At 43.1% G+C, this 24,317-nt stretch overlaps 1 protein-coding gene across 4 annotated transcripts in view; it reads left to right on the top strand.

Annotated features, from left to right (window-relative positions):
- Positions 1–24,317, top strand: part of LMO7 (LIM domain 7) — a 220,212-nt gene that overhangs the window by 147,582 nt on the left and 48,313 nt on the right. For 3 of the 4 annotated variants that reach the window (XM_062194076.1, XM_062194074.1, XM_062194077.1), the window contains exons 5-8: positions 10,750–10,780; positions 11,754–11,867; positions 15,917–16,118; positions 21,661–21,913. In XM_062194076.1, the coding sequence (XP_062050060.1) occupies positions 10,750–10,780; positions 11,754–11,867; positions 15,917–16,118; positions 21,661–21,913 (600 nt within the window). Of the gene's footprint in view, positions 1–10,749; positions 10,781–11,753; positions 11,868–15,916; positions 16,119–21,660; positions 21,914–22,885; positions 23,168–24,317 lie in introns of all 4 variants that reach the window. The other variant, XM_062194078.1, reaches the window with a different exon arrangement.

Genomic DNA, 24,317 nt, shown 5'->3' with positions numbered 1-24,317 from the left:
CTTTTTAGCCAGGTCCAAATGCCTTAAGGGCTGATTCTGAGGCCAGAATGCTGTTTAGGACATCTGCCATTCTATGAGTCTGCTGGTATGCTTATTTTGATTATGAGGGTTTGTTTTACCAATACATAGTTCATGTAATCCATTTTAATGATGTAATATCTTACAAATAACAATTTACATCATCATATACTCTGCAGAGAACTTCCATATACAACAGAAAGGAAATAAATTTTTACATGTTAGGCACTTTAAGTGTATTTCATTTTCCCAAACTTAAAGATAGATTGTGCCTTCATTTTTTTAAGATAGAAAAATTCACCTTCAGGAAACACGAAGATCTACATGCTTGCTTTATAATCTTAGTTATTCACAGTGGGTGCACTTCTTAGAGAAACCACACTTACAAGGACCTTGTGGCAGTATGGTTGGGGAATCAAATACCTTGGAGTTGCTCTCACAGCCTGAGAATTGTGATGATGTTAGTATTTCAAGTACTTGGAAGTCTTTTTAAAATGTGCTCTGGCATTTATTTGTGCACCTCTGTATAATAAGCTGTATGTGCAAGACAGTGGAACATATTTGCACATTTTACCAGAAAGGGCAATGAGCTGCTTCTGCCATTGTCTTTGAGAGACATTTTTAGGGAGGAAGTTTTTGTTGTCATGGATGGGCTTTGAACCAAACACTTGGACAGAACACTGGCAGTTGTATTTCAGTAAATATTTTAAATATATCATGGTAGAAATCGTTTGTGATTGCATGCATAGTAAGGGTCTTGTGAAAGTTTCTCAAGTGTTCGGAGTCTCAGTTTTATAATCTCTAAATCTTTAGATTGTCATGTGGATTAAAGGGGATAATGTTGAAGAGTCAACATAATATAAAATACAGAATAAAGGTGATTGTTATGATTATGTTATAATTAAGTACAGAGTAGGACTTAAACAGAACACAGTTGAAAGGAAACCTCATTAATAGTAGTGTCGTAAATTTTAATAACTATTCTTCCAAAGAAAAACTCAAAAGCGAATTTTACAAAGTGTTAGGACTGAGCAGAATTTTAATTTGTTGTTTTGTATGCAGAAGAGGACAGTATTGCATGATGTAGCACTTTTAAAAACTTTTTTTTTTTTACCTTATGTCGTGTAAAAATTTTGTGGGTATCTCCTGTTCTATGGTGCATGTTGAGAAACACTTGAATAAGTTATATCACCTGGCACATTGTCTCTCAAATATCACCGTCGTAAGGCTGGAAGGTTCATACTGATGGTCGATTTTAGTAATCTGGAGTGAGCCCTGAGGTGTCTCGTTCAGTGTTCCCTTAGTGTCTTCAGGAACATCAGTGGTTTGGATGTGCTCTCTGTTGGGATTGACTTAGCTTTTTCAGCCTCCTTGGAGGAGAAGTGATTGGCAGTTTGGTAACTGGTTGTGTGACGGTGTCTGTGTGCCCCACTACTGGATCTTCCCTCAGCCCTCATCCTGCTGCACCTGCTAGCAGTGATACAGACCTTGTTTGTTTTCCCCTTCTGTCTGGCCTTCTCTGAGGCAGGCACTCCCATCGCCCTGGGTGGCCCTACTCTGTTTGCTTTGCTGGTTTCTCCTCTTCCTCTTAACCCTTATGGTTCGGGTTTTCCAGGACTCAGTCCACGGACCTCTTCCCTGTGCCGAGCTTATTTTCTGGGTCATCTCATTTAGTATTAGGTCTTTACATTTCATCTGTATGCTGACAGCTTCCCAAATTATGCCTGCAGTCTAGATTTCTACCTTGAGCATCCTTCTTGAGTGTCTAAGTACTGTTTAATTACTCAACATTTCTGCTTTGTTCGGTGTCTTGAATCTAGCAGTTCTAAACCTAAAACCCACACCCAAACCCACTTATTTTTCAAAGCTTTCCATTTCTGTGGCTATCTAAGTGTTGTTACCTACGGGAGAAAAATTGCATTTATTTAGTTGACATCTCATCTCATCTAGCCTAACTCCATGTCATACACAGACCATATATGATGGATATCAAATTCTGTATTTACTAGCTATCTTAATGGTAAATCCAATATACCATCTAGAAGAGGGGAGATTTCCATTGTGAAGTCACTTTTGTGTGATAGCAGGTGTCTGAGATAGCAAAGAAGAATTGAAGAGTCTGTGGTTGAGATACAACTCACCTTTTGGTTCAGGAAACAGCATTCTTCAATTTTGTTATTTAAGTGGAACTGTGTGTCAGTGCAGATGCATATTTTTCTTTTTTTCCCCCCTTCTCCCTTTAAGTGAAACACCACTATTCTTAGTAGTATGTGGGAGGAATGTGAAGTTTAATAACAAATTTTTAACAAGCGAGTACTTACTCATATCATGATTGAAATAAGCATTATATTGCTAGGGTAAAACTGTTAAGTTTCTAAGAGTGTTTTTCACACATAGGTAAGTATGGAAATTAGGTTTATGTTTGTGTTCATGAAGTCTCTCCTGGGATGGTGTTGTTTGCTTAAGTGTCATTTTTATGGTTTCCACAACTCTCAGATAGAGCTACATTCTGTAGAAATGGCAGATGAGAACCTGTGTGTTGTGGGTCTCTAACATAGCTGGGAGGCTGTGAAACGAAACACAGTTTCATTTTTAGGAATGAAGGGAAGGAGGAAGAATTTGAGTTTCTGGTGTCAGGCATTGTGGCATCCAGGGTTGAGTTGCTGCCTGAGACAATGGCATCCCATATGGGCAGTGGTTCATGTCCCGGTTGCTCTACTTCTAATCCATCTTCCTGCTGATGGCCTGGGAAAGCAGTGGAAGACGGCCCACGTGCTTAGACCCCTGCACCCACTTGGGAGACCCAGAATAAGTGCCTGACTCCTGACTTATGCCTGGTCCAGCCCCCGGCTGTAGTGGCCATTTGGGGAGTGAACCAGCAGATGGAAGACCTTTATCTCAGTTTCTCTCTCTCTCTCTCTCTCTCTCTCTTTCTCTCTCTCTCTAACTCTGACTTTAAAATAAATCATTAAAAAATAATTTCAATGCAACATTTTTGAGTGAAAGCAAGTAAAATAGTCAAAGAATTCATCCTTAACTTATTTTATTCACAGATTTCTTTTGTTCCCCACAGTGAGAAAAAGATGATGGCATTTGCTGTATTTTAAATAATGCAGTAGGTGAGCTTCCATTAAGAAGAAAGCTTCCATTAAAAGAAATGAAGCCATTACCAGACAGATTTCTGAATTCCTTCAGTGCTTCTTGCATTTTGAAAAGAAATGCCCTCTTCCTTTAGACATAGTAGTGCTAAAAATTATTTCCCTGCTGTAGTTCTGAAAATTTCACTCGGTACCCTCAGGACTGCTCAGGATTCCTAGGCTGTCCTCTCATTTGGAGGCAGACTGTCCTATTGTGTGCACCAAAATGATGCCCTCTGCTGGGCTTTGAATGGGCCCTCCAAAGTTTGTGTTTTGGAAACTCAATCCCAGGTGTCCTGTTGGGAGGTGGGGCCTTTAACAGGTGATTGGGTTGGGACAGCGCTGCCCTCATGAATGCACCAAGGCCCCTGTGGTGGGAGAGGGTTCCTGGTGGAAGGAATCCAGCCCCTCTCTCTCCCTGTCCTTCCCACTGTGTCGCGGGAAGGCACAGCCTGCAGGCCCTCGCTCTGGGCAGGCCCTTGACCTCACACTTCCCAGCCTCCAGAAGTCTAAGAAATTTCTTCTTCTGATAGAGCAATCCTGAGTGGACTAAGAGACTCCTGTTTTGTCATTAGAAGAACATCTGCTTTGAGTTGTCTCTGCTGTCTCTCACTGCCACACACACACACACACACACACATGCACACACACAACTCCACCCTTCCCCTGCATGGATCTGGCAGATTTTAATCAGGTGCTCTCCATTCACTTCTAGAAAATCGTGCTGCAGGACCTCATTTCATGATTTTTTTTACAAGTTGTGAACAGGTAGCCAAGCTGCATTAAATAACAACCAGAGAGAGAACAGAGGTTATTTAGTGGTTTGGAGAGGGACCAAGTATCTTGTGAGCCCAGCTCCTCTAATAATAGCAACCTGGTTTCCCCAGAGGCAACACCCAGGTCAGGCTGGTGCAGGGCAGGGCAGGGCAGGGCAGGGCTGGAAGCAGCTTTTGAAGGGTTGGGTCTCGAGGAAGAATCCAGGCCTTGCCCTGGGAAGCAGCCTGTGGGAATAGAGGCCTGGGAGGGGTGGTGCTGCTGCTGCTGCTGCTGCTGCTGGTGTATAATCAGTAAGCTACACTTGTGGAACAACGGAGGCAGAGTTAAGTGATGTGACCGCGAGAGTGGATCCAGAATCCACATGCTGGAGGGCTGGCCCCAGAGCCTGTCCTCTTAGCCCTGCTGCCTCCTCACAGAAGGGCCCTGGCGTGGCGTCCTCTGGAGCAAGAGCGTCTCCGTAGACCGTATTCCTTGGCCCTTGGTCAGAGTTCTGTTATGTGATGGATTTGTACTAGCATTTTTCAATAAAATGAGAGGATCGCCTCGAGTGTGCCTGGTGACTGTGAGACAAGGTGCAGACAGGTAGGTGAGCCACTGGAGGAAATGTGTGTTAGGATGAGCCACATGGATTTCAAAAACTTTTTGCACCAAAAAACTAACTTTTACTTCTGTTTTCCATCACCCTTTCGAAACACCTGCCTGTCTCTGGCACTTTGTCAGCTAGCAAGGGCGTGACCAGAGACAGTCCATTGAACAGAGCGCATGATTGCATTGATGCTAGACTTGTGTTTCTTTAATATTAGCTGTGATATTGAAAAGTTAAAAACATACATATGGTCCAAGCATGGTGTGACAGCTATCAACATATTCAAGATATTCATTGTCTGAAATTATTAATATTTCATCACTACCCCACTGTATGGAAAATATGGGTTTGGGTTTAGGTGTGGTTTCTTTGGCGTTTGTCTTTTGGAGGTCTTTTTCCTTAGAGAGCAGCATTTGAACCTTGTTCTTGGCACTTTGAAGTTGGTCTTTTTGTTTGTATGTTGCTTTTGGATTATTGTTACATATTTGTAAATGCCTTTTTTATAGTTTTAAATATAGAATTTAAAAAGAAGTCTAACTATAAGTATCAATACAATTTGAGTCAAAATTGCACGTTAAAATGGGAATTATTTTTTTTAAGTTTGTTTTACTTGAAAGAGAGAAAGAGAGAGAGAAGGGGAGAGAGCTTGATTGATTGGTTTTACTACTGGTTCACTCCTCAAATTCATTCAACAGCCCAGGCTTGACCAGACCAAATCTGGGAGCCTGGAACTCCACTCAGGTCTCCCACATGAAGGCAGGATCCCAGTACTGGAGTCATTTCCTGCTGCCTCTCAGGGTGCACATTCACAGGACGCTGGAGTGGAAGCAGAGCAGATGGTACCCACACCAGGCTTTCTGATACAACATACGGGTATTCTAAGCAACATCTTAACTGCTGCACCAAATGCCTGCCCCCAAATTGGATGTATTTTTAGGAAAACTAATGTAACTTAATTGTTGCTTTTGACAACATGAATATTTCTTAAGAATATCCTGAGCTTTTACTATTTTGTGCCTTTTCTTCTTAATTTACATTTCTATAAGTTCCAAGTATTCAAACCAATAGTTGAGGGTATTTGTATGCCAGACATTGTGCTGAGTATTTTATTTTATTTTTTAATATATTTTTAAAAGATTTATTTTATTTATTTGAAAGACAGAGTTACAGAGAGAGGTAAAGACAAAGAGAAAGGTCTTCCATCCTCTGGTTCACTCCCCAGATGGCTGCAACAGCCAGAGCTGTGCCAATCTGAAGCCAGGAGCCAGGAGGTTCTTCCAGGTCTCCCACGTGGGTACAGGGGCCCAAGGATTTGGGGTATCTTCTACTGCTTTCCCAGGCCATAGCAGAAAGCTGGATCAGAAGTGGAACAGCCAGGATTAAAACCTGCACCCCTATGGGATGCCAGCGCTTCAGGCCAGGGCTTTAACCCACTGTGCCACAGTGTCGAGTATTTTAAATAAACATCCATATGTACTTGTCAAGTGTTAGACCTTGTCTGAAGGCACTTAGAATATGGCAGAAAGCAAAACCACAAATTTCTTTTGGATTCTGGTGGAGGAGAGAGAGACAAAGAATAAAGGCATGTTGTTGATGGTCATAAATATCAAAAGCAGGGGTGAGAGACAGGGAGTATCAGGTGAGCTGGTTGCAACTGTAAGTATCTGGGGTCCAGCAAGACTTCACTTGGAAGGCATTTGTGTGTGGAGTGAATAAGAAGCGCCCTGCTCTCACAAGTGTGTTCGGACATTGTCCCCTGGTTTGTTCAGAACGAAGCTGAGGCTTTGAGAGTCAAATAGATTGCACAAATAAACATAGAGCTGGATCTGACTCCAAAGTCCCTGCTGCTGAACTCTCGTGTTACACCCTGTCAACTGTGGACACATTCATTACAGAGAAGTAACTCAGTTGGGGCTGCCTTTTTTTTTTTTAATTTTTTTTTTGACAGGCAGAGTGGACAGTGAGAGAGAGAGACAGAGAGAAAGGTCTTCCTTTGCCATTGGTTCACCCTCCAAAGGCCGCCGCAGCCGGCGCACCGCGCTGATCCGAAGCCAGGAACCAGGTGCTTCTCCTGGTCTCCCATGTGGGTGCAGGGCCCAAGGAGTTGGGCCATCCTTCACTGCCCTCCCTGGCCACAGCAGAGAGCTGGCCTGGAAGAGGGGCAACCGGGACATAATTCAGCACCCCGACCGGGACTAGAACCCGGTGTGCCGGCGCCACTAGGCAGAGGATTAGCCTGTTGAGCCACGGCACCGGCCGCTGCCTTGTTTTTGATTCTGATGGTCGTGTGGCAGCTTGGCTGGCTCACAGCAAATCTTGTTAGCCCGAGTTTCCCTTCCCTCCTTATACCTGTTCTGTTTAAAATACATTGGGTTGTGCCCTGTGGCCTTCATAGGCAAAGAAGCCACCGGGTTACTTCCTAGTAGTGGGATGTGTTTGCTGTGTGTCCGAGGAAGAAGTCTTTGCTCTAGCAAATCATTGACTATTTGAATTCCTATCATTGCATTTCAGCTGATAGGACACTAATTATGCTGGCCTATGCATCACTGTGTCCAAGAGTGTGTTGTAAATGCTCATATTTAGAAGAGAATGTGAACTGAGTGAAAGGTAACAATGCCAGTGTCACTGCTCACTGTGTTTATCACAGAATAGGCCCTCCCATATATTTCTAGTGATTGCTTTATCTTGATAAAAAAGGTAAAAAACAAATGAGTGTGTTGGATTGGAAACCTTTATTGAGAACTGTGGATTGGAGGTCAAGGGTTCAAGAGAGCTCCATTGTACATATTGTACGTACGTTCTTTACTGAGTGTGCTTATGTTAAGAGTAGGATGATTTTTGGTCCAGATCCTCACCCACGTTGGCTATTGGTGGTTCTTTTGTGCTTTGAGGAACAATGTTTGAGGTGTTGATCATCACTGTAAAAAGTGGCAATAGGTTTACAATGCTGTTGTTATTATGGTAACCTGAGGTGGGGAAACCTCACCCCCCTTTCAGGCAGGCGCTAGACTGAGGGAGGCTCGAAAGCAGGGTATTAAGGTAGTGGAGTCGCCACCAGAGAGACTGAGCCCCCAGCCAAGGTTCCTTACAGTACTTAGAGGTTCCTCATCCTTATGCCTTAATCATTACAGCGTTAATGGGTTTAAATGGTAGCCCATCTGACTTAGGACCACCTATGGGGAACTAGTCTGCAAGACCTGAGAGCACAATTGCGACAGTCGGAGATACCAGAGCAGGTTTTGATGGGAGTTCGGAAAGCTGGTTAGGACTTTTTTCTTTCCTAGACGGCACAGTGGTGGGCAGTGGCTTCACCAGGTAATGGCCACTTTTCCAGACTGTCTCAGGCTCCTGTTCTCCCCTTTGTCTTTTTTTTTTTTTTTTTGACAGGCAGAGTGGACAGCGAGAAAGAGAGACAGAGAGAAAGGTCTTCCTTTTGCCGTTGGTTCACCCTCCAATGGCCACCGCGGCCGGCGTGCTGTAGCCGGCGCATCGCGCTGATCCGAAGCCAGGAACCAGGTGCTTCTCCTGGTCTCCCATGGGGTGCAGGGCCCAAGCACTTGGGCCATCCTCCACTACACTCCCGGGCTATAGCAGAGAGCTGGCCTGGAAGAGGGGCAACTGGGACAGAATCTGGTGCCCCAACCGGGACTAGAACATGGTGTGCCGGCACCACAGGTGGAGGATTAGCCTATTGAGCCGTGGTGCCAGCCCCCTCTTTGTCTTTGTTGTAACTTTATTTCCCCTTCATTATGCTTTGTTGTCAGTTTCTAGTGACTTTTCCCATGTACTACTTCTGAAATAAGTGATACAAATTTTAAATGTGATTTTCTTTTTCTTAGGGATATATAGTTTGAGCACTTGGGTGGTGACGTTTACTCAATTTACTTTTTTGCTTTTGGCTTTCTCCTGATGTGTGGTTTATGTATGTTTTCTTTTTTGAAAACATTTTAATTAGTTTGTAACAGATTCAATATAGTTCATAGCTACAATTCTAAGAATTTAATGATATTCCCTTCCTCCTTCTCCCCCTCTCCCTCCCCCCCCATTCTCCCTTCCTCTTTCTCCCGCTCCCTTTCTTTCCTTCTTTTTATAGTTATTGAGATAACATATTTTAAATTGACATTGCAGTAGAAAGGCATAGTGCTTCACCAAGTAAGAAGTTTAATAAGCAAAAAGCCAAAAGACCCTCGTTTAATGGGAATACAGGCAACAGCCATAAACAGTAATTGATTGGAAAAATTACCATTTCACTGATATACAGTAAATTTTCAAGTATTCCATTTACTTCTTGTGGAATTGTACAATACATACAGAAAGATGGACAATTCAAAAATATTTTTCCAAAAATGAATACACGTAAGGTAGCAAGCTTTCAGGTCAAAATGTAAATTGTCAGGGGTAGGCATTTGGTCTAGGGGTTAGGATACATCACTTAGGATGTGTTTATCCAATATCGAAGTGCCTGGGTTCTAGTTCTGGCTCCGTTTCTCATTCTAGCTTCCTCCTAACATGCACTCAGCTGGATCCCTGCCACCATGTGGGAGACATGGATTGAGTTCCTGATCCTGGTTTCCAGTGTGCCCAGGCCCAGCTGTTGCAGGCATTTAGGGCATGAACCAGCAGATGAGAGAGTTTGCTCCAGGCCTCCCTCTGTCTTTCTCTCTGCCTCTATCTGTGTCTCTATGCCTCTCAAATTAATAAACTAAATTTTAAAAATATGTAAATTGTCAGCATCTCTCACAGGCCCTGCTCCCTCCAATCACTTCTACCATTCACTCCTAGAAGGATAACTTTCTGACTTCTAATAGCATATCTTATCTTTGTCTTGCCTGGTTTTGTGCTATAGATGAATGAAGCAATGCAATCTGTATTCATTTGCACTGGCCTTTTCTTACCATTGTTTGTGACGCTGAACCATATGGTTGAATGTAGCTGCATTGCCATATAATTCTTCATTATATGGATATTGCATAATTTACCCATGTTACTGTTAAAAACATATGTGTACCTTCCAGTTTGCTGTTACGAGTAGTGCTACTGTATAAACATTGTTCTGTTTGACTTTTGGTGAACAAATATGAGCACTTTTGATGGGGATGCACATAGGAATAGAATTATCCAGTCATAGAAAATGGATATATTTAGTCGAGTAGATATAAGCAAGTGGGTTAAATGTTTTAGTAGATAAGTGTCCATTTTTAAAATTGTTTTCCAACTGGCCTTTCCACTAGGAGCGTGAGAGTTCGTAAATTTTATTGTTGAGATGCCCTTTTGGGAATGGGTGGGAGGTGCCTGGTATTTTTAGGTTCATTTTAGTTCATGTTTGTTCTGTGGAAAGATTGTTTGAAAGTGAACTTAAATATTTGTCTCTATACTCCCTTTCTCTTTTTTTTCTCTTTATTTCTCTGTGCATATGAATGTGTGTTTTGTGTGTACAAGTCTACCATGAATATATTGATAACATACATGCATGTGTGTATTTTATCTTACAAACATACTACTACTGCTAGACTGAAAAGCTATTTTAAAGGTCATGGAATACAGGCTTCTGTAGCCTCTGAGTTCCCACTACCCTCGTGTGAGTGTGAAATGATAGGAAGTATATTATGTCAGAGCGATGGATCCCTTTGTCAAGGCAAATACTGTTGCTTCTTCATGTCCTGTAAGTATCATGCCTGTATACGAACGAGCAGAAACCCATGATTTTTGTAATAGAGTGAAGTTTTTTCAGGTGTAGGTTCATGATTATTTTGTAAATTGCACTTTTCAACATTTGCAGGTCATGGTCTCAATGGTGTGCTTTAGGGAATTTGAGTGACAAACTGGTAAACGGTGGAGAACACAACTCAGTGCCAAGTTGTTTTTTCTTTTCCCATTTATCAGTTTTCCTGTCATGACTGCATATTGATTTTTTGTCCTGATTGCATTCAGACATTTAAAATAGAAGCACAAAAAATGCAGAGAATGGATTTTGGAAGTCACACTATAGTGAGGAAAATAAGAAGCAGTGTTTATTTTTATTTTATAGGAGATAGATCAGGATATTTCAACAAATCAGTGAATCTGGAAAACTCACAATGGCTAATATGTACTCTACGATGTTGGAACTTCCATGTGAATCTAATATATTCGTTGAACTTGAAAGCAAAAATGAGCTTTTTTTTTCCTTAGCTACAATTAATAATTTAGGGTTCGTGGACATTAACTGATATTTCCTTTTTTCTTTTACAGTCAAGAAGAGACTGATAGGAGAGTGAAAAATGTGAGTGTTCGCTTCAGTGAATCATTATAAATGGTTTTTACTTCTATGTTGTATAAGACAGCAGTAGATCTGAAGATGATATACTCTGTATTCTTTTTTCTCCTTTACGTTTGTGCTAAAAAGCAACCAGTCACAGACTCTAAATACTTTAAACTGTGTGTATTCCAGGATACAGTCAAAACACATTTTCTGACATATTGGTACAAAGTAGTTGTACATTATTGGTACACAATCTTTACGATTTTGCTTGTTTTGTTGCAAAATTTTTTGAAATTCATATATAGGATCTTCAATAAGTCCATGAAAAACACATAAAACAAAAATATATGCATAGATTTCAAAAAGTTTTTTGCACGCACACTTATTTTTAATTCCATATCCATGAACTTGTTGAAGTTCTCTTGTATGTTATCAATGTGGTAAAGGCAAATAAATACTACTAGTACCTTTTAAAGGAAGAAGTATGAATCCACCTAAGGACTCTGGGTAATTGCTCGATGGAGGCTCATATGATGTGATTAATATTCTGCATATATTAGAACAATGTTTAAGAATGTGACAGCTTTATTTTCAAAAAGATTAATATCCTCCTTAAGGAAATGGAAACTCATTTCAAGAGTTCATTCCGTGAGTTTGTTGCAAAAATGATTAAAAAATTTTCGTTTGTGTTTCCCTAGAAATTTTTTTGCTTTCTTCATATGTCCTAGTTGAGTGTCTTAATGGCTTTCTGGAGCTGAGTTTTTAACCTGAGAACTTGTGTAGGGTCAGGAAAATCTCAGAAGAATAAGTAAGATTTTTAATGACCCCTTTCCCTTCCCATGAATGTAAAAGAAATCCTGCTTTCCAGTCAAAGAGTAATTTATGTTCTAATTTTTCTGCGACACTCAACTGGATTTGAGTTAGCAATTGGTTTCTAAATAGATCTTGTTGTTCATAGTCTGACTCCCTCTCTCTCTCTTTATTTCGAATAAAGGTTTTGATAACATTGTACTGGCTGGGACGAAAGGCACAAAGTAACCCGTACTATAATGGGCCCTATCTTAATTTGAAAGCATTTGAAAATCTTTTAGGACAAGCTCTGACTAAGGTAAGGAAATGCACCTGTAGGACGTGACTGTAACTGCTGCATTGCTGCTGCTACTTTCTCATCCTCTTTCCCTTTGCTCCTTTTGTTCCTCCGCTTCCCCTCTGCAGCAAACAGGTGACTGTGACTTTCCTTCACTGTAGATTGGGCTGAGTAGCCAGGGTGGTTACTCTTTGCTGGCTTCACAGCCTAATAGCACGGAGTGAATGAGTGTATTTCCAGAACACTGCAAAGCATAGAGATTTGTCTCCGAACCTTCGGTACTTTGATGCTACCATTTGCTTCCTTTCTTGCCTGCTCTGCATAATTTAACTTTTTCCCTAGTCATGAACTCAGCCTGGCATGGAGTTGCTTCCTCCCATGAAATGTATGGACGTTACTCAATTTCTTCGTATTAATGTGTTCTTGTCATGGGTGATTGTATCTCTAATGCCCACACTTTAATAGCCTACAATTCTAACATACTCTTTTCTCAACAGTAGTGGGTGCTAAGTGAAACTTGCTGAGCTAAGGTGAAGCCTTTTATTTTAGACACATTTCTGGTCCTTCAGATCCTGGAATCAGTGTGATGGGCTTTTGAATGCTTGTGGACCTTTTTAGAAGAGTTGAGAGCCAGGACTGAGCATTGTTCTGTCCAATCTTAGTTTTGCTGTTTGGATCTTAAACATGAATTCCTCTGTGGACGCACTTACCCAGGGGCATTTGCAGGCTCAGGAGGAAAACAGATAGTTGGAGTAACAGATCATCATCTAATTAATAGTAGTTGCTCTTTGGGTTTTTATGATGATAAATGATATTGTACCAATAAGTCTTTGATAGCACCATGTAAGGATGCAGTGAGTGATAGTGGCCACGATTGGAGGATAAAAGTTTATGCCAGGAGGAAGATAACCACTTTGCTTTACCTCTATCCTGCTCTTTAAATGTATTATGTGAGCCCAGCCACACATAGTATAGAGCTAGGATTACAGATCCTAGGAAGTTCAGGTGTTTATTTTTCTTTTTAATTATAAGGACTTGGTAGCATTATATTCACATCCTTTGAATCAGTTAATTCAGGTAATAGTTGTGATCTTAATGTGCACACACTCTGTAGTAGGTGTTGGGTAAACGGCCGATGACCCACCCTCAGAGCAGGGACAGATGAGCAGATCAGTCAGTGCTGTGGAGGGTGGGGCACTGCGGGGGGAATCTGTGGGCCTCTGGGCCCAGGATAGCGCTGCCTCACAGTTGCTTCAGCTAAGAAAAAACTCAGTGAAAGTCCGTGCAGGACTTTGGCATCTGTCCTGGTGCTCTCTATATAGCCTTGGGTCATTTTTATGACAGTCTGACTCAGGATAATCCTGGTGCAGTGTTTATGCAAGGAATGCTTCATTCAAGCCCGTTTCCCGTCCCCACTGTCAAAGAGTGCATACAAAGAACTTTTCCTGTATAGGACTGTATATAATGGGGCCGGCATTGTGGTGCAGCAGGTTAAGCATTTTTTTTAAAATTTTTTGACAGATAGAGTTAGACAGTGAGAGAGAGAAACAGAGGAAGGTCTTCCTTCCGTTGGTTCATTCCCCAAATGGCTGCTATGGCCAGAGCTACAACGATCTGAAGCCAGGAGCCAGGTGCTTCCTCCTGGTCTCCCATGCGGGTGCAGGGCCCAAGCACTTGGGCCATCCTCCACTGCCCTCCCGGGCCACAGCAGAGAGCTGGACTGGAAGAGGAGCAACCGGGACTAGAACTTGGTGCCCGTATGGGATGCCGGCGCCCAGGCGGAGGATTAACAAAGTGAGCCATGGTGCCGGACCTGGGAATGACAGTTTGAGTCCTGGGTTCTCCACTTCTTCCTGCTAATGTGCCTGGAAAATCAGTGGTCCCAGTACTTGGATCCCTGCCACCCAAGTGAGAAGACGAGATTAAGTTCCTGGCTTCTGCCTGGCCCAGCTCTGACTCATGTGGGCATTTGGGGAGTGGTGGAAGATCTCTCTCTCTCTGTCTGTGTCTCAGTGTGTGTGTTAACCCCATTGTCTTAAATAGAAGCAGATGATAGGCCAAGTACTTGGGCCTTTGCTGTCCTTGGAGACCCTGCTGGTGTTCTTGGCTCCTGGATTTGACCTGACCCAGCCGTGGCTGTTTGACCATTTGGGGAGTGAAACAGCAGATAGAAGATATCTCTCCTCTTCCCCGCCTCTCTCCTGTCACCTCAGTCCCTGTTTCTCCCTTCCTTCATTCCTCCCTTTCTCTCTCTCTGCTTTTCAAATAAATAAAGCTTTAAAATTAAAAAAACCAGCTATATAATTGTGGTTCTCCTCCAGTTACAAAATAGGCATAACTGTGAGAGGCATGTGAATTTATCATCTCTGTTTCCTACCAGTTCTATTAAAATCATGTGTTCAACACTTTTTTTCCCATTTAACTAGACAATGCTTAATAGCTAATCCCAAATATCAATTAAAAAAAGAAACGACATCTGCTGTTGTGCCTGAGTCATCTTGTAGCTGGAGGTGACTCATTGCAGGTGACTTGTCCGAGTGAAGTTTCCCTTAAAAACCAGGCTCCAGGGCTCACTGAGGTTATGCTGTAACTGAGGTGGCCTGTCATCACTAACACGTACGAGGTCAAAGGTCATCTTTCTGTGTGTGGAACTCTAAGGCTCCCACAAATGCGTGTCTGAGAAACCTGGTAGAGCTAAGAGTTGCTTGAAGTTTCAAAAAATCTTCTTTTATTTTGAGACGTACTTTCGTGCTACTAGCACTAGGCCTAGTCTCCCCATCTGCTTGGAAGTATCAGAGTGTAAGGAAGGAGCTGGCAGGTTCACGACGCGATGTCAGCCCCCACGCCAGGGTGTGTGGTGTTTAGAACTATATGAAATCCCACTTAAATCTGCGAGACCTTTCTGGTACATTGGACACTTGTCAGCAGTTGTACCATGAGGTGACAGATCCAGTGCTAGTTAGAAGTGTGCCTGAGTCAGCTGCTGATTACTAATTGTAAATATACTTTTTTGTATATTGAAAGTATTCGTAATTCAAAGTTGAAGAATAGTACAAGAAATGCCTATATATATATAAATAAAACATCTGATTCAATTAAAGTTTCCCATTCTGTCTTCATGTATTTATCCACCTATTTTTTTTAAGAAAGATTTTATTTAATGAATACAAATTTCATAGGTACAGCTTTAGGAATATAGCAGTTCTTCCCCCTATACCTGCTCTTCCACCCCCCTTCCCATCCCACCTCCTGTTCCCTCACCCTCTCCCACCCCATTCTTCATTGAGATTCATTTTTAATTAACTTTATATACAGAATACCAACTCTATACCAAGTAAGGATTTTCACAATTTGCACCCACACAAAGTATACTACACTTGATCTTAACTAAAAGGCCGAGAAGCGATACAAGTATAAAGTACTATTTGAAAACACGTTTCACAGTTAATTCTCATGTTTTTACTTAACCATTTTAAGGTTAAACTGCAGATATCATGATACCTTACCCCTACATGTACAGCAATTAGCTCCTAAGAGTAAGAATATTTTTGTAGATAGCCATAATGTCTGGTGTACTTAAGCAGACTTGAAAATATTTCCTGTTGTTTAATACTCATCCACATTAGAACTTGCCCAGTTGAGTCTCTACTATTTTTCATAGCTCCTTTAGCGGAATCATGATTTAATCAAGGCTACATTTTACATTGGGTTGTTAGTAATTCCTAAGTTCTTCAGTGGAGCAGCTCTGGTAAGGGACGCTTTGCAAGCAGCCGTCTACCCAGCTTTGCCACAGTGCCAGCCCCATATCCCCTACTTTAATAAATGTTCTATATTAAATATGTAGTATCTCACTGTCACATTAAATGTTGAAAACCTCCTTTCTCAGTTGTGGGAAAACAGTTGCAGGTTCATTTTCTGGTTTTTATAGCCTTTGTCTTAGATTCAGCCGGGAACTCTGATCGCCTCACCTATCAAACGAACCACAGCTTCAGCTGTGCAGGCAAGTAGCAGCCCATTGGATTTTTGGAGCTTTACGCTAACTGCTGTTCTTCATCAAATGTGTTCTTTAGGCACTTGAAGACTCCAGCTGCCTGGCAAGGAGTGGCAGAGACAGTGGCTACGGTGACATCTGCTTTCCCGAGCGTGGAGAATTCTCTGCTCCTAGTGCTGGCAACCCGCAGCGAGAAGATTCCTTTGAAAGCTTGGACTCTTTGGGGTCCAGGTCACTGGCAAGTGGTTCCTCTGACATCACGTTGAGAGGGGCACGTGAGGGTGAGTTGAGCTTTGGTGTGAGCATGTTTTTATCTCTTTGCACATTAAGAAAACTGGAAATAGGAGAGAATACGAAATAGGAGTGAAAGCAATTTAAGCAAAAATTTCACAATGAAGTAGATTTTTCATAGAGACTCAAGTGTAAGGGGGTTTGTTTTTGTTAGTTTTTCCTTCCTGATAGTGGTGGAAAAGCTTCAGGTTTTACTGGTGTTTTTTTTTGTTGTTTTTTTTTTTTTTTTTTTTTTGCTGTTTCTGGAGAGGCCTGGGGAGAAGGCGCTTGATTGTAACCTGTTTTATCAATGTTGATCTGTCCTGACTTCTTCTTTGTTTTTTTAAAAAGGGTTTATTTATTTATTTGAGAGTCAGGGTTACAGAGAGAGAGTTCTTCCATCTGCTGGTTCACTCCTCAAATGGCCCCAATGGCTGGAGCTGGGTGGAATCTGAAGCCAGGATCCAGGAGCTTCTTTTGGGTCTCCCACAGGGGTCCAGGGGCCCAAGCACTTGGGCTACCTCTTACTGCTTTCCCAGGCCATTAGCAGGGAGCTGGATCAGAAGTAGAACGGCCAGGACTCAAACTGGTACCCATTTGGGATGCTGGCACTGCAGGTGGCAGCTCAACCCACTGTGCCATGGCACCGGCCCCCTGAATTCTTTCTTCCACAGTGAGCTTTAATAATCTGTGCCTATGAGGCCTATTAGCTGATATATCCAAAAATAGAATATACATAGGATTGGTCGGCACCGTGGCTCACTAAGGCTAATCCTTCAACTGCGGCACTGGCACCTGGGTTCTAGTCCCAGGTGGGGCGCCGGTTCTGTCCCAGTTGCTCCTCTTCCAGTCCAGCTCTCTGCTGTGGCCCAGGGAAGGCAGTGGAGGATGGCCCAAGTGCTTGGGCCCTGCACCCACATGGGAGACCAGGAGGAAGCATCTGGCTCCTGGCTTCGGATCGGCACAGTGTGCCGGCCGTAGCGGCCATTTAGGGAGTGAACCAATGGAAGGAAGACCTTTCTCTCTGTCTCTCACTGTCTAACTCTGCCTGTCAAAAAAAAAAATATATATATATATATATATATACTTACATAGGATTGTCCAAATTAATCTGTTCGAGTTCCTGAGAACTAGCTGTTTCACACATTCCCCCTGCAAAAAAAAAAAAAAAAAAAAAAAAATCTTAAGAAGAAACATGAAAGTATTTTTATAATTATCTGTTATCTCTGATAGGTTATCTAATTTGATGGTAGAATCCATTTTTGGGTTCTCTTAGGATCAGGGCTAACCCAGGACAGAATGAGTATCCAAGTAAAGTGTTAGGGAAAGTTACTCTTTTTGGGAAAGGAAACTTCTTCCAAAAATCCCAAGCTTGCGGTCAAATCGGTTATTTAACCGCATGTCTTTGGGCAGGTGTTTGCTATGGTGGGGAAGCCGCCATCTTGGAGTGCCCAGGTTCAAGTGTTAGTTGTGCTTTCAGTTCTTTCTGCTTATGAGCACCCTGAGAAAGCAGCACTTGATGGTTCAAGTACTTGGGTCCCTGCCACCCAAGATGGAGAACCAGATTAAGTTCCTGGCTTTAGCCTGGCCTAGCCCTGACTGATGTGGGCATTTGGGGAGTGATGGAAGATTGATATCTGTCTCTCTCTGTCTCTGTCACTCTCTCTGTCTCTTTTAAAACAAAAGCAAAACTGAAAACCCCATTGTCTTAAATAGAAGCACATTTTATTCCTATGGCCCTTAAGAAATATCAAGCTTTCCAGCTTTGACCTGACTGAGGTCGCAGGCAGAGTTTCTTTAGATGTTTCTGGACTTCTGCTGTCATTAACATGGAAAGCTTGAGAGTTCTGGTTGTAAATTTGTGCTCCATTTTAGTTTTCTTGCTTAGAAACATAAAAGTATTCAGAATAAATGTCCTTCTTAGTATTTTTATTGGAAACTTCAATCACTGGCAAAATTGAAATATTTTTACAGTGAACAAAGTTGTACCTACCAGCTAGGACGTCCATAGATTTTACTGTTCTTGCTTTATTACATACGTGTATAGCTGTCTCTGTATTATTTTATCCACCTTACTTTTTGAGGAATTTTAGGGTGAATTATATGTATCTGGAGTATTTCAGTGTGCACATCATTAGCTAGGATCAATTTATATTTTTCTTCTGTTGTAAAATTTACACATATGCAATGTATAGTATATTCTTTGAAAAATAAAATTAATTTATTTAGCATGGTAAGAAAAAAAAAAAAAACCCAGTACTTTAGCTTTTAGAGTAGTAGCACTATTTTAAAATGAAAGCTAAGAAATGTGAATTGCAGGCTTTCACCTCTGTAAGTTCTGCTGCATTTGTGTGCTGTCCAGGTGTGGCATTTTCACGGCCCAGGTGACTGACTGCACTCCTTTTAAGGAAGTGGATTAAAGCTGTTAAAGCAGAGGCTACAAATTCTCAGTACCACGTTACTTTGTTCTGAAGAAGAACCTGTAATATTCAGTGTTGAAATTTACATCTGGCCAGCAAGAATCAGAGAAGCACAGAAGGAGGGCATGAGAGATGTGCAGACTTCGGTTAGTTTGTACACAGTGGTCCAGGGTTGTGGCATCTAAGTCCTCTCCTTAGGTACTTGGGCTGCGTGCTGGGTGTGGGCCACTCTCAGGGCGGCTGCCTGGCTCAGGAAGGGAATTGCAGACATTGTTTAAGGAGTGTGGTAGGGACCTGTGCTTGGCTTAGTGGTGTAGGCACCAGTTGGGATGCCTGTGTCCCATCCTGGAGTTGCCTGGGTTTGATACCCAGCTCTGGCTCCAGACATCAGCTTCTTTTTTGTTTGTTTGTTTGTTTGTTTTTGACAAGCAGAGTTAGACAGTGAGAGAGACAGCGAAAGGTCTTCCTTTGGTTGATTCACCCCCCAAATGGCCGCCACGGCCATGCCCTGTGCTGATCCAAAGTCAGGAGCCAGGTGCTTCCTCCTGGTCTCCCATGAGGGTGCAGGGCCCAAGCACTTGGGCCATCCTCCACTGCCTTCCCGGGCCACAGCAGAGAGCTGGACTGGAAGAGAAGCAACTGGGACAGAATCCGGCACCCCGACCGGGACTAGAACCCAGGGTGCCGGCGCCACAGGTGGAGGATTAGCCTAGTGAGCCATGGCACCGGCCAAGACTTCAGCTTCTTACTAATGCAGACCTTGGGAAACAGTGGCAAATGACTCAAGTGATTGGGTTCCTACCACCCATGGGAGAGACCTGGATTGGAGGCATTTGTTGGATGAATCAGCAGGTGGTAGTTTGCTCTCTGTCTCTCTTGCTTTCTTTCTCTCTCTGCCTCTCAAATAAATATAATTTTTAAAGAGTGTGGCAGTGAAATCTTGGTAATTACAATTGAGCAATAAAAAAAATAATTCTGGAGTCGGGGAGTGAGGTTCCAGGGTGGTAAAACTTTGTGATTAACATATTAAAATCCTGCTGCTGGGGCTGGTGCCATGACTCACTTGGTTAATTCTCCACCTGCGGCACCGGCAACCCATATGGGTGCCGGGTTCTAGTCCTGATTGCTCCTCTTCTGATTCAGCTCTCTGCTGTGGCCTGGGAGGGCAGTAGAGGATGGCCCAAGTGCTTGGGTCCCTGCACCCGCATGGGAGACCAGGAAGAGGCACCTGGCTCCTGGCTTCAGATCAGTGCAGTGCCAGCCATTGTGGCCATTTAGGGGGTGAACCAATGGAAGGAAGACCTTTCTCTCTGTCTCTTTCCCTCACTGTCTATAACTCTACCTGTCAAATAAAAAAATTCTGCTGTTATCCACTGTGTTGTTGTCCCACAGTGGTGGTCACCACAATTGAGGCTAACATTTTTAGGATAAAAAGAATTGAAAAGTCAAGTTCCTTAGGTTTTTGTTGTTGTTGTTGTTGTTGTTTTGACAGGCAGAGTGGATAGTGAGAGAGAGAGACAGAGAGAAAGGTCTTCCTTTTTGCCGTTGGTTCACCCTCCAATGGCCGCTGTGGCCGGCGCATCTCACTGATCCGAAGCCAGGAGCCAGGTGCTTCTGCTGGTCTCCCATGCGGGTGCAGGACTTGGGCCATCCTCCACTGCCTTCCCGGGCCATAGCAGAGAGCTGGCCTGGAAGAGGGGCAACCAGGATAGAATTCGGCGCCCCGACCAGGACTAGAACCTGGTGTGCTGGCGCCGCAAGGCGGAGGATTAGCCTGTTAAGCCATGGCGCCAGCCCAAGTTCCTTAGTTTTAACACGAAAACTCTTATATCAGGAATGACATTCAGGCAAACAGAAACTCTGCAGATCTCCATACTGAGCTGTAAAAAGACTGAAAATTCAAAAGGGAAGTAGCCTGTTTGTGATTTTTAAATTTTGCACGTACAGATTTTGGCAAGACTCATAGGTACACTTACTGGAAAAGAGGGCCAGCTGTCTTACTACATATTACTTATGCTGTTCTTCTTGGTCGTTGCTGCTTAGGTTGTCTCCCTTCATGCCCCAACTCTCCTCTTACCCTGGGCCTGTCTCCTAGATATGTGTTAATCCACATCCTGCAGACTCTTCTCCATGTTATTGACTATACCTTCCTGCCAGATAGGAAGGAGGAGACAAGAGGGCCTTTAGCTTGGGTTAAGGCTGCTGGTGCTCTGTGTGCTGGGATCCTGTTGCTGTCAGTAGCTGCATGTGGCCAGGCTCAGGGTCAGCCCTGGTGGAAAGTAAATGACCCTTCCCATTCTTCTTTACAGGTGCATGGGAGGCTGGGAGATGGCACAGACAGGGAAGACAACTCAGTTTGGATCTGTAGTGTTTTTCTCTGCCTCCTTTTCTTCTTAGTCTTAAAGAAACGGTTTCTGTTGAAAGAGTGAATTACTAATTGTATCTATCTGAATTACTAATTGTATCTATCTGAATTACTAATTGTATCTATCTAATCTGTATCTAGCTGTATAGATACAGATACTATCTGTATCTATCTGAGGTGCAGTTATTCTTCGGAGTTTGTTTTTGAATTATTTTAAATCAGAATACAGGGTTCTCAAAATCATTTCCATGGCCACCTTCAGACGAAGCCTTGAGTTTTGGCCTCTTACAGAGCCATAAGACTTGTATTTTTTTTGGGATTTCAGACGACATCCAATCTAACCTTGCATGTAGTGTGTGATTTTAGTTCATAGAGGTGACAGCTGCATACATACTTTAGAGTTTCCCTAGAATTATTTCTGTTAGCTCATTGCTGGGTTTTATTCCCATGTATCACATCAACAGATTTTATGAAAAATCATTGAGGCAAAGAAGATCGAGACGCAAAGGGGTTCCTCGGTAAATTGGGGCTTTTTCTGCTTAGAAACTGCAACAGCAAAAGAATGTTCTGCCTGTGCCTCTCATATGCAAAGCAAGTTCCTCCTAATGGATCTTATCTCAACTTCATGACAAATTTCTAAAAATATTCCCTGCAGTTCGCAATAACAGCACTGGGTTTCCAAGGGAAAGGCAAAGCAGGCATGCCGTGTGGATTTCAGTTAGGCGAAGAGTCTAGAGCCTAAAGCAGATGCTTGTGTCTTCTTCCTAGGTTGTGAAAGTGACACGGATTCTGAATTCATATTCAAAATGCAAGATTTTAATAAAGATGACATGTCCTATCGAAGGATTTTGGCTATCGAACCCAAGTCTGCTTTACCATTCAATCGTTTTTTACCCAACAAAAGTCGACAGCCAACCTATATGCCAGCACCCTTGAGGAAGAAGAAACCAGACAAAAATGAGGATAACAGACGGAGCTGGGCAAGTCCAGTCTATACAGAAGCAGATGGAACGTTTTCAAGGTACTGGCATGTGATGTGATAATTGAGTGGAGGATGCTTTGTGAAATGCGTGTGTGTGGGGGGTGGGTATTTAAATATGCTACAAGAATGGTTCTTAAGGGTGTTTCCTAGGTGATATATTAAATTTCACTAATGAGTTTTTTTTTTTTGTCCTTACCTCTATTTTTAGTCATACCTACCTTGAAGGTAATTCTTCTATTTTAGAGGGTCAGCAGCTGATCAGCTAAGTCTTATTTTAGATGTATGCCTTCAGCTTATTGGTATTTTTCTGGTTACCGCATGATTTACATGAGGTATTACTCATTGTGAGCTCTGCCAGGTTTTTTTCTTTCATTTCCTTCCTCCCCTGCCCCCATTTTGATTGATCTTAGTGGACCTTCCCAAACTCCTTTAATTTCCCATCACATTAGCAGAGCAGAGTGTGGGTTTTCAAGTCAGAAGGACGAGTGTGGTTCTGCCAGTGGTTTGGACTCTGAGGTGGAGCGAAGGTCACCTGATATGGTTTTGCATGACTTAGCCAACCAACTGTATATAGATTCCAAGGGAAAAAGAGGCCGAAGAGTTTCATCTGGAAAACCACCTCTCCCTAACTCTTATCTGAGAGTATTTCCTCCTGTTGATGCATTAGCAATGGGCTGCACATACTGAGGAGGTCAGAAATGTTTGTCCTGGATCTGGGTGTGTCTCACGCTGCTGATTTTAATTCACAGAGTTAACGTCCCCAATTGTTTGCGATTTGTCTTCCTTTCAGCACAGCTTTGAATTCAGTATCTTTGTCCCATGTGTATCTAGCTAATACCTTTTCAAAATGAGATGCTGTTAGAATGCCTTAGCTTGGTTCCAGGAGCTCTGGTGACGAGAGTGGGAATTAATTTGTTTCATTCACAGTGGTGCAAGCTTTGTGAGCCAGAAAGCATGCTTGTCTCACAAATTGCTCACACGGTAACTTAACTGGTTGGATGTTTTGAACAGTAACCAGAGGAGGACTTGGGGCAGCAAGGTGCAGCACTGGCCAACTGTGCAAGAGACTCCCGGCTCCTCTTGTTATTTGGAAGAGGCAGAAGAAAAGGCTACGAGCATTCCCAGCACTCTAAAGGATGATCTCTATGTGCGAAAGCTAAGTCCAAGTGTGCCAAACCCAGGGAATTCTTTTGATCAGTTTCTCCCAAAATGCTGGACCCCAGAAGATGTGAACTGGAAAAGAATAAAAAGGGGGACTTATAAGCCATGGTATAAAGAATTTCAGGGATTCAGGTTCGTCCATGCATGTTCCTGTCACTCCAGTGTTCATTCAGCACCCAGGCTGGGTGCATCCTGTGTGCATTTTTATGGGAGAGATGAGAAAGGTTAATTTCCCTTCTGCAATCCATAGAACCTGGATACGTGAGACCAATTTCTGTTTACCTGTAAGCCTTAGGCTCTGGCTCTTTCAAAGTCCTCTTCTAGTCGTAGTCACGTCCTTCTCCTCCTGTCTGTCTGCTTCACTCCCTGCTTCTTTTCTCCGTGTCACTCCACAGTGGATGGAATTCAGATTCTGACGATGACGACTTGGGCTCTGACAAAAGCTCCACCATTTTTAGTAGAATACAAAGAGCAGAGCACAGGCTAGACAGCGGCTGGCCACGACGTTCACTCTTGCTGGAACTAGCTACCAAACGGGCCGTAAAGTCACGGGACACCCACGTGGCCAGGAGAAGCAGCGGTGCTTCAGATGAGCCCAGGTGCACCTGTCCGCACGAGCCTGCCTGCTTGGGGTCTGGCCTCAGACACCCACTGTGCCCTCTTCTGCTGCTGCATTAACCAGGGCCCTAACCGCGCTGAGTCCTGAAACCTTACTCACTCACTAGATTTCATCCAGAAGCATCATGTGTAGCATATTTCTTTGTGTATGAGCATGGGAGCTTAGAAGTCCATAGCATCCACCTTTAGCGCAGCAGCATGCAAGGCAGTGTGTATTTGCCTGTGGCGTAGTTTTTTTGGAAAACTGTTCTGAGAAAAAAACTTGTCAGGGCAATTTCCTAATTTTACAGTTGTACTGTGTTTGGAGATGTGGACAAAGGAAACAGATGACAGGCCAGGAAGGGCAGGTCTGATGGGAAAATGCAAAGAAAGGATTCCTTGGGGGTCTTCTATAAAACTCTAGAGTAATGTGTTTATTTTTTCAGCTGATCACACGAGCCTGTTGTGCAAAGTGCATGGTAGCCAACTCTGAAAGCTTTCCAGGGTCATTCCTTCTGGCCGAGGTGGGAAGTGGGCAGTTAGGCTACTATGTGTGGCACGTGGAGTGAGGGAGGGGTACCAGGGAGTCTGCCCGTGTTCTGCGGAGATGTAACTTGACCTGCATTCCAGGCCCAGCCCGCGGCCTCCCTGGTGCCCACTTTTCCTGAGATGTGTACTCTGCTCG

Source organism: Lepus europaeus, chromosome 6, assembly GCF_033115175.1.
Source record: "Lepus europaeus isolate LE1 chromosome 6, mLepTim1.pri, whole genome shotgun sequence".
NCBI lineage: Eukaryota > Metazoa > Chordata > Mammalia > Lagomorpha > Leporidae > Lepus > Lepus europaeus.
This window is presented reverse-complemented; position numbering and strand designations above follow the sequence as displayed.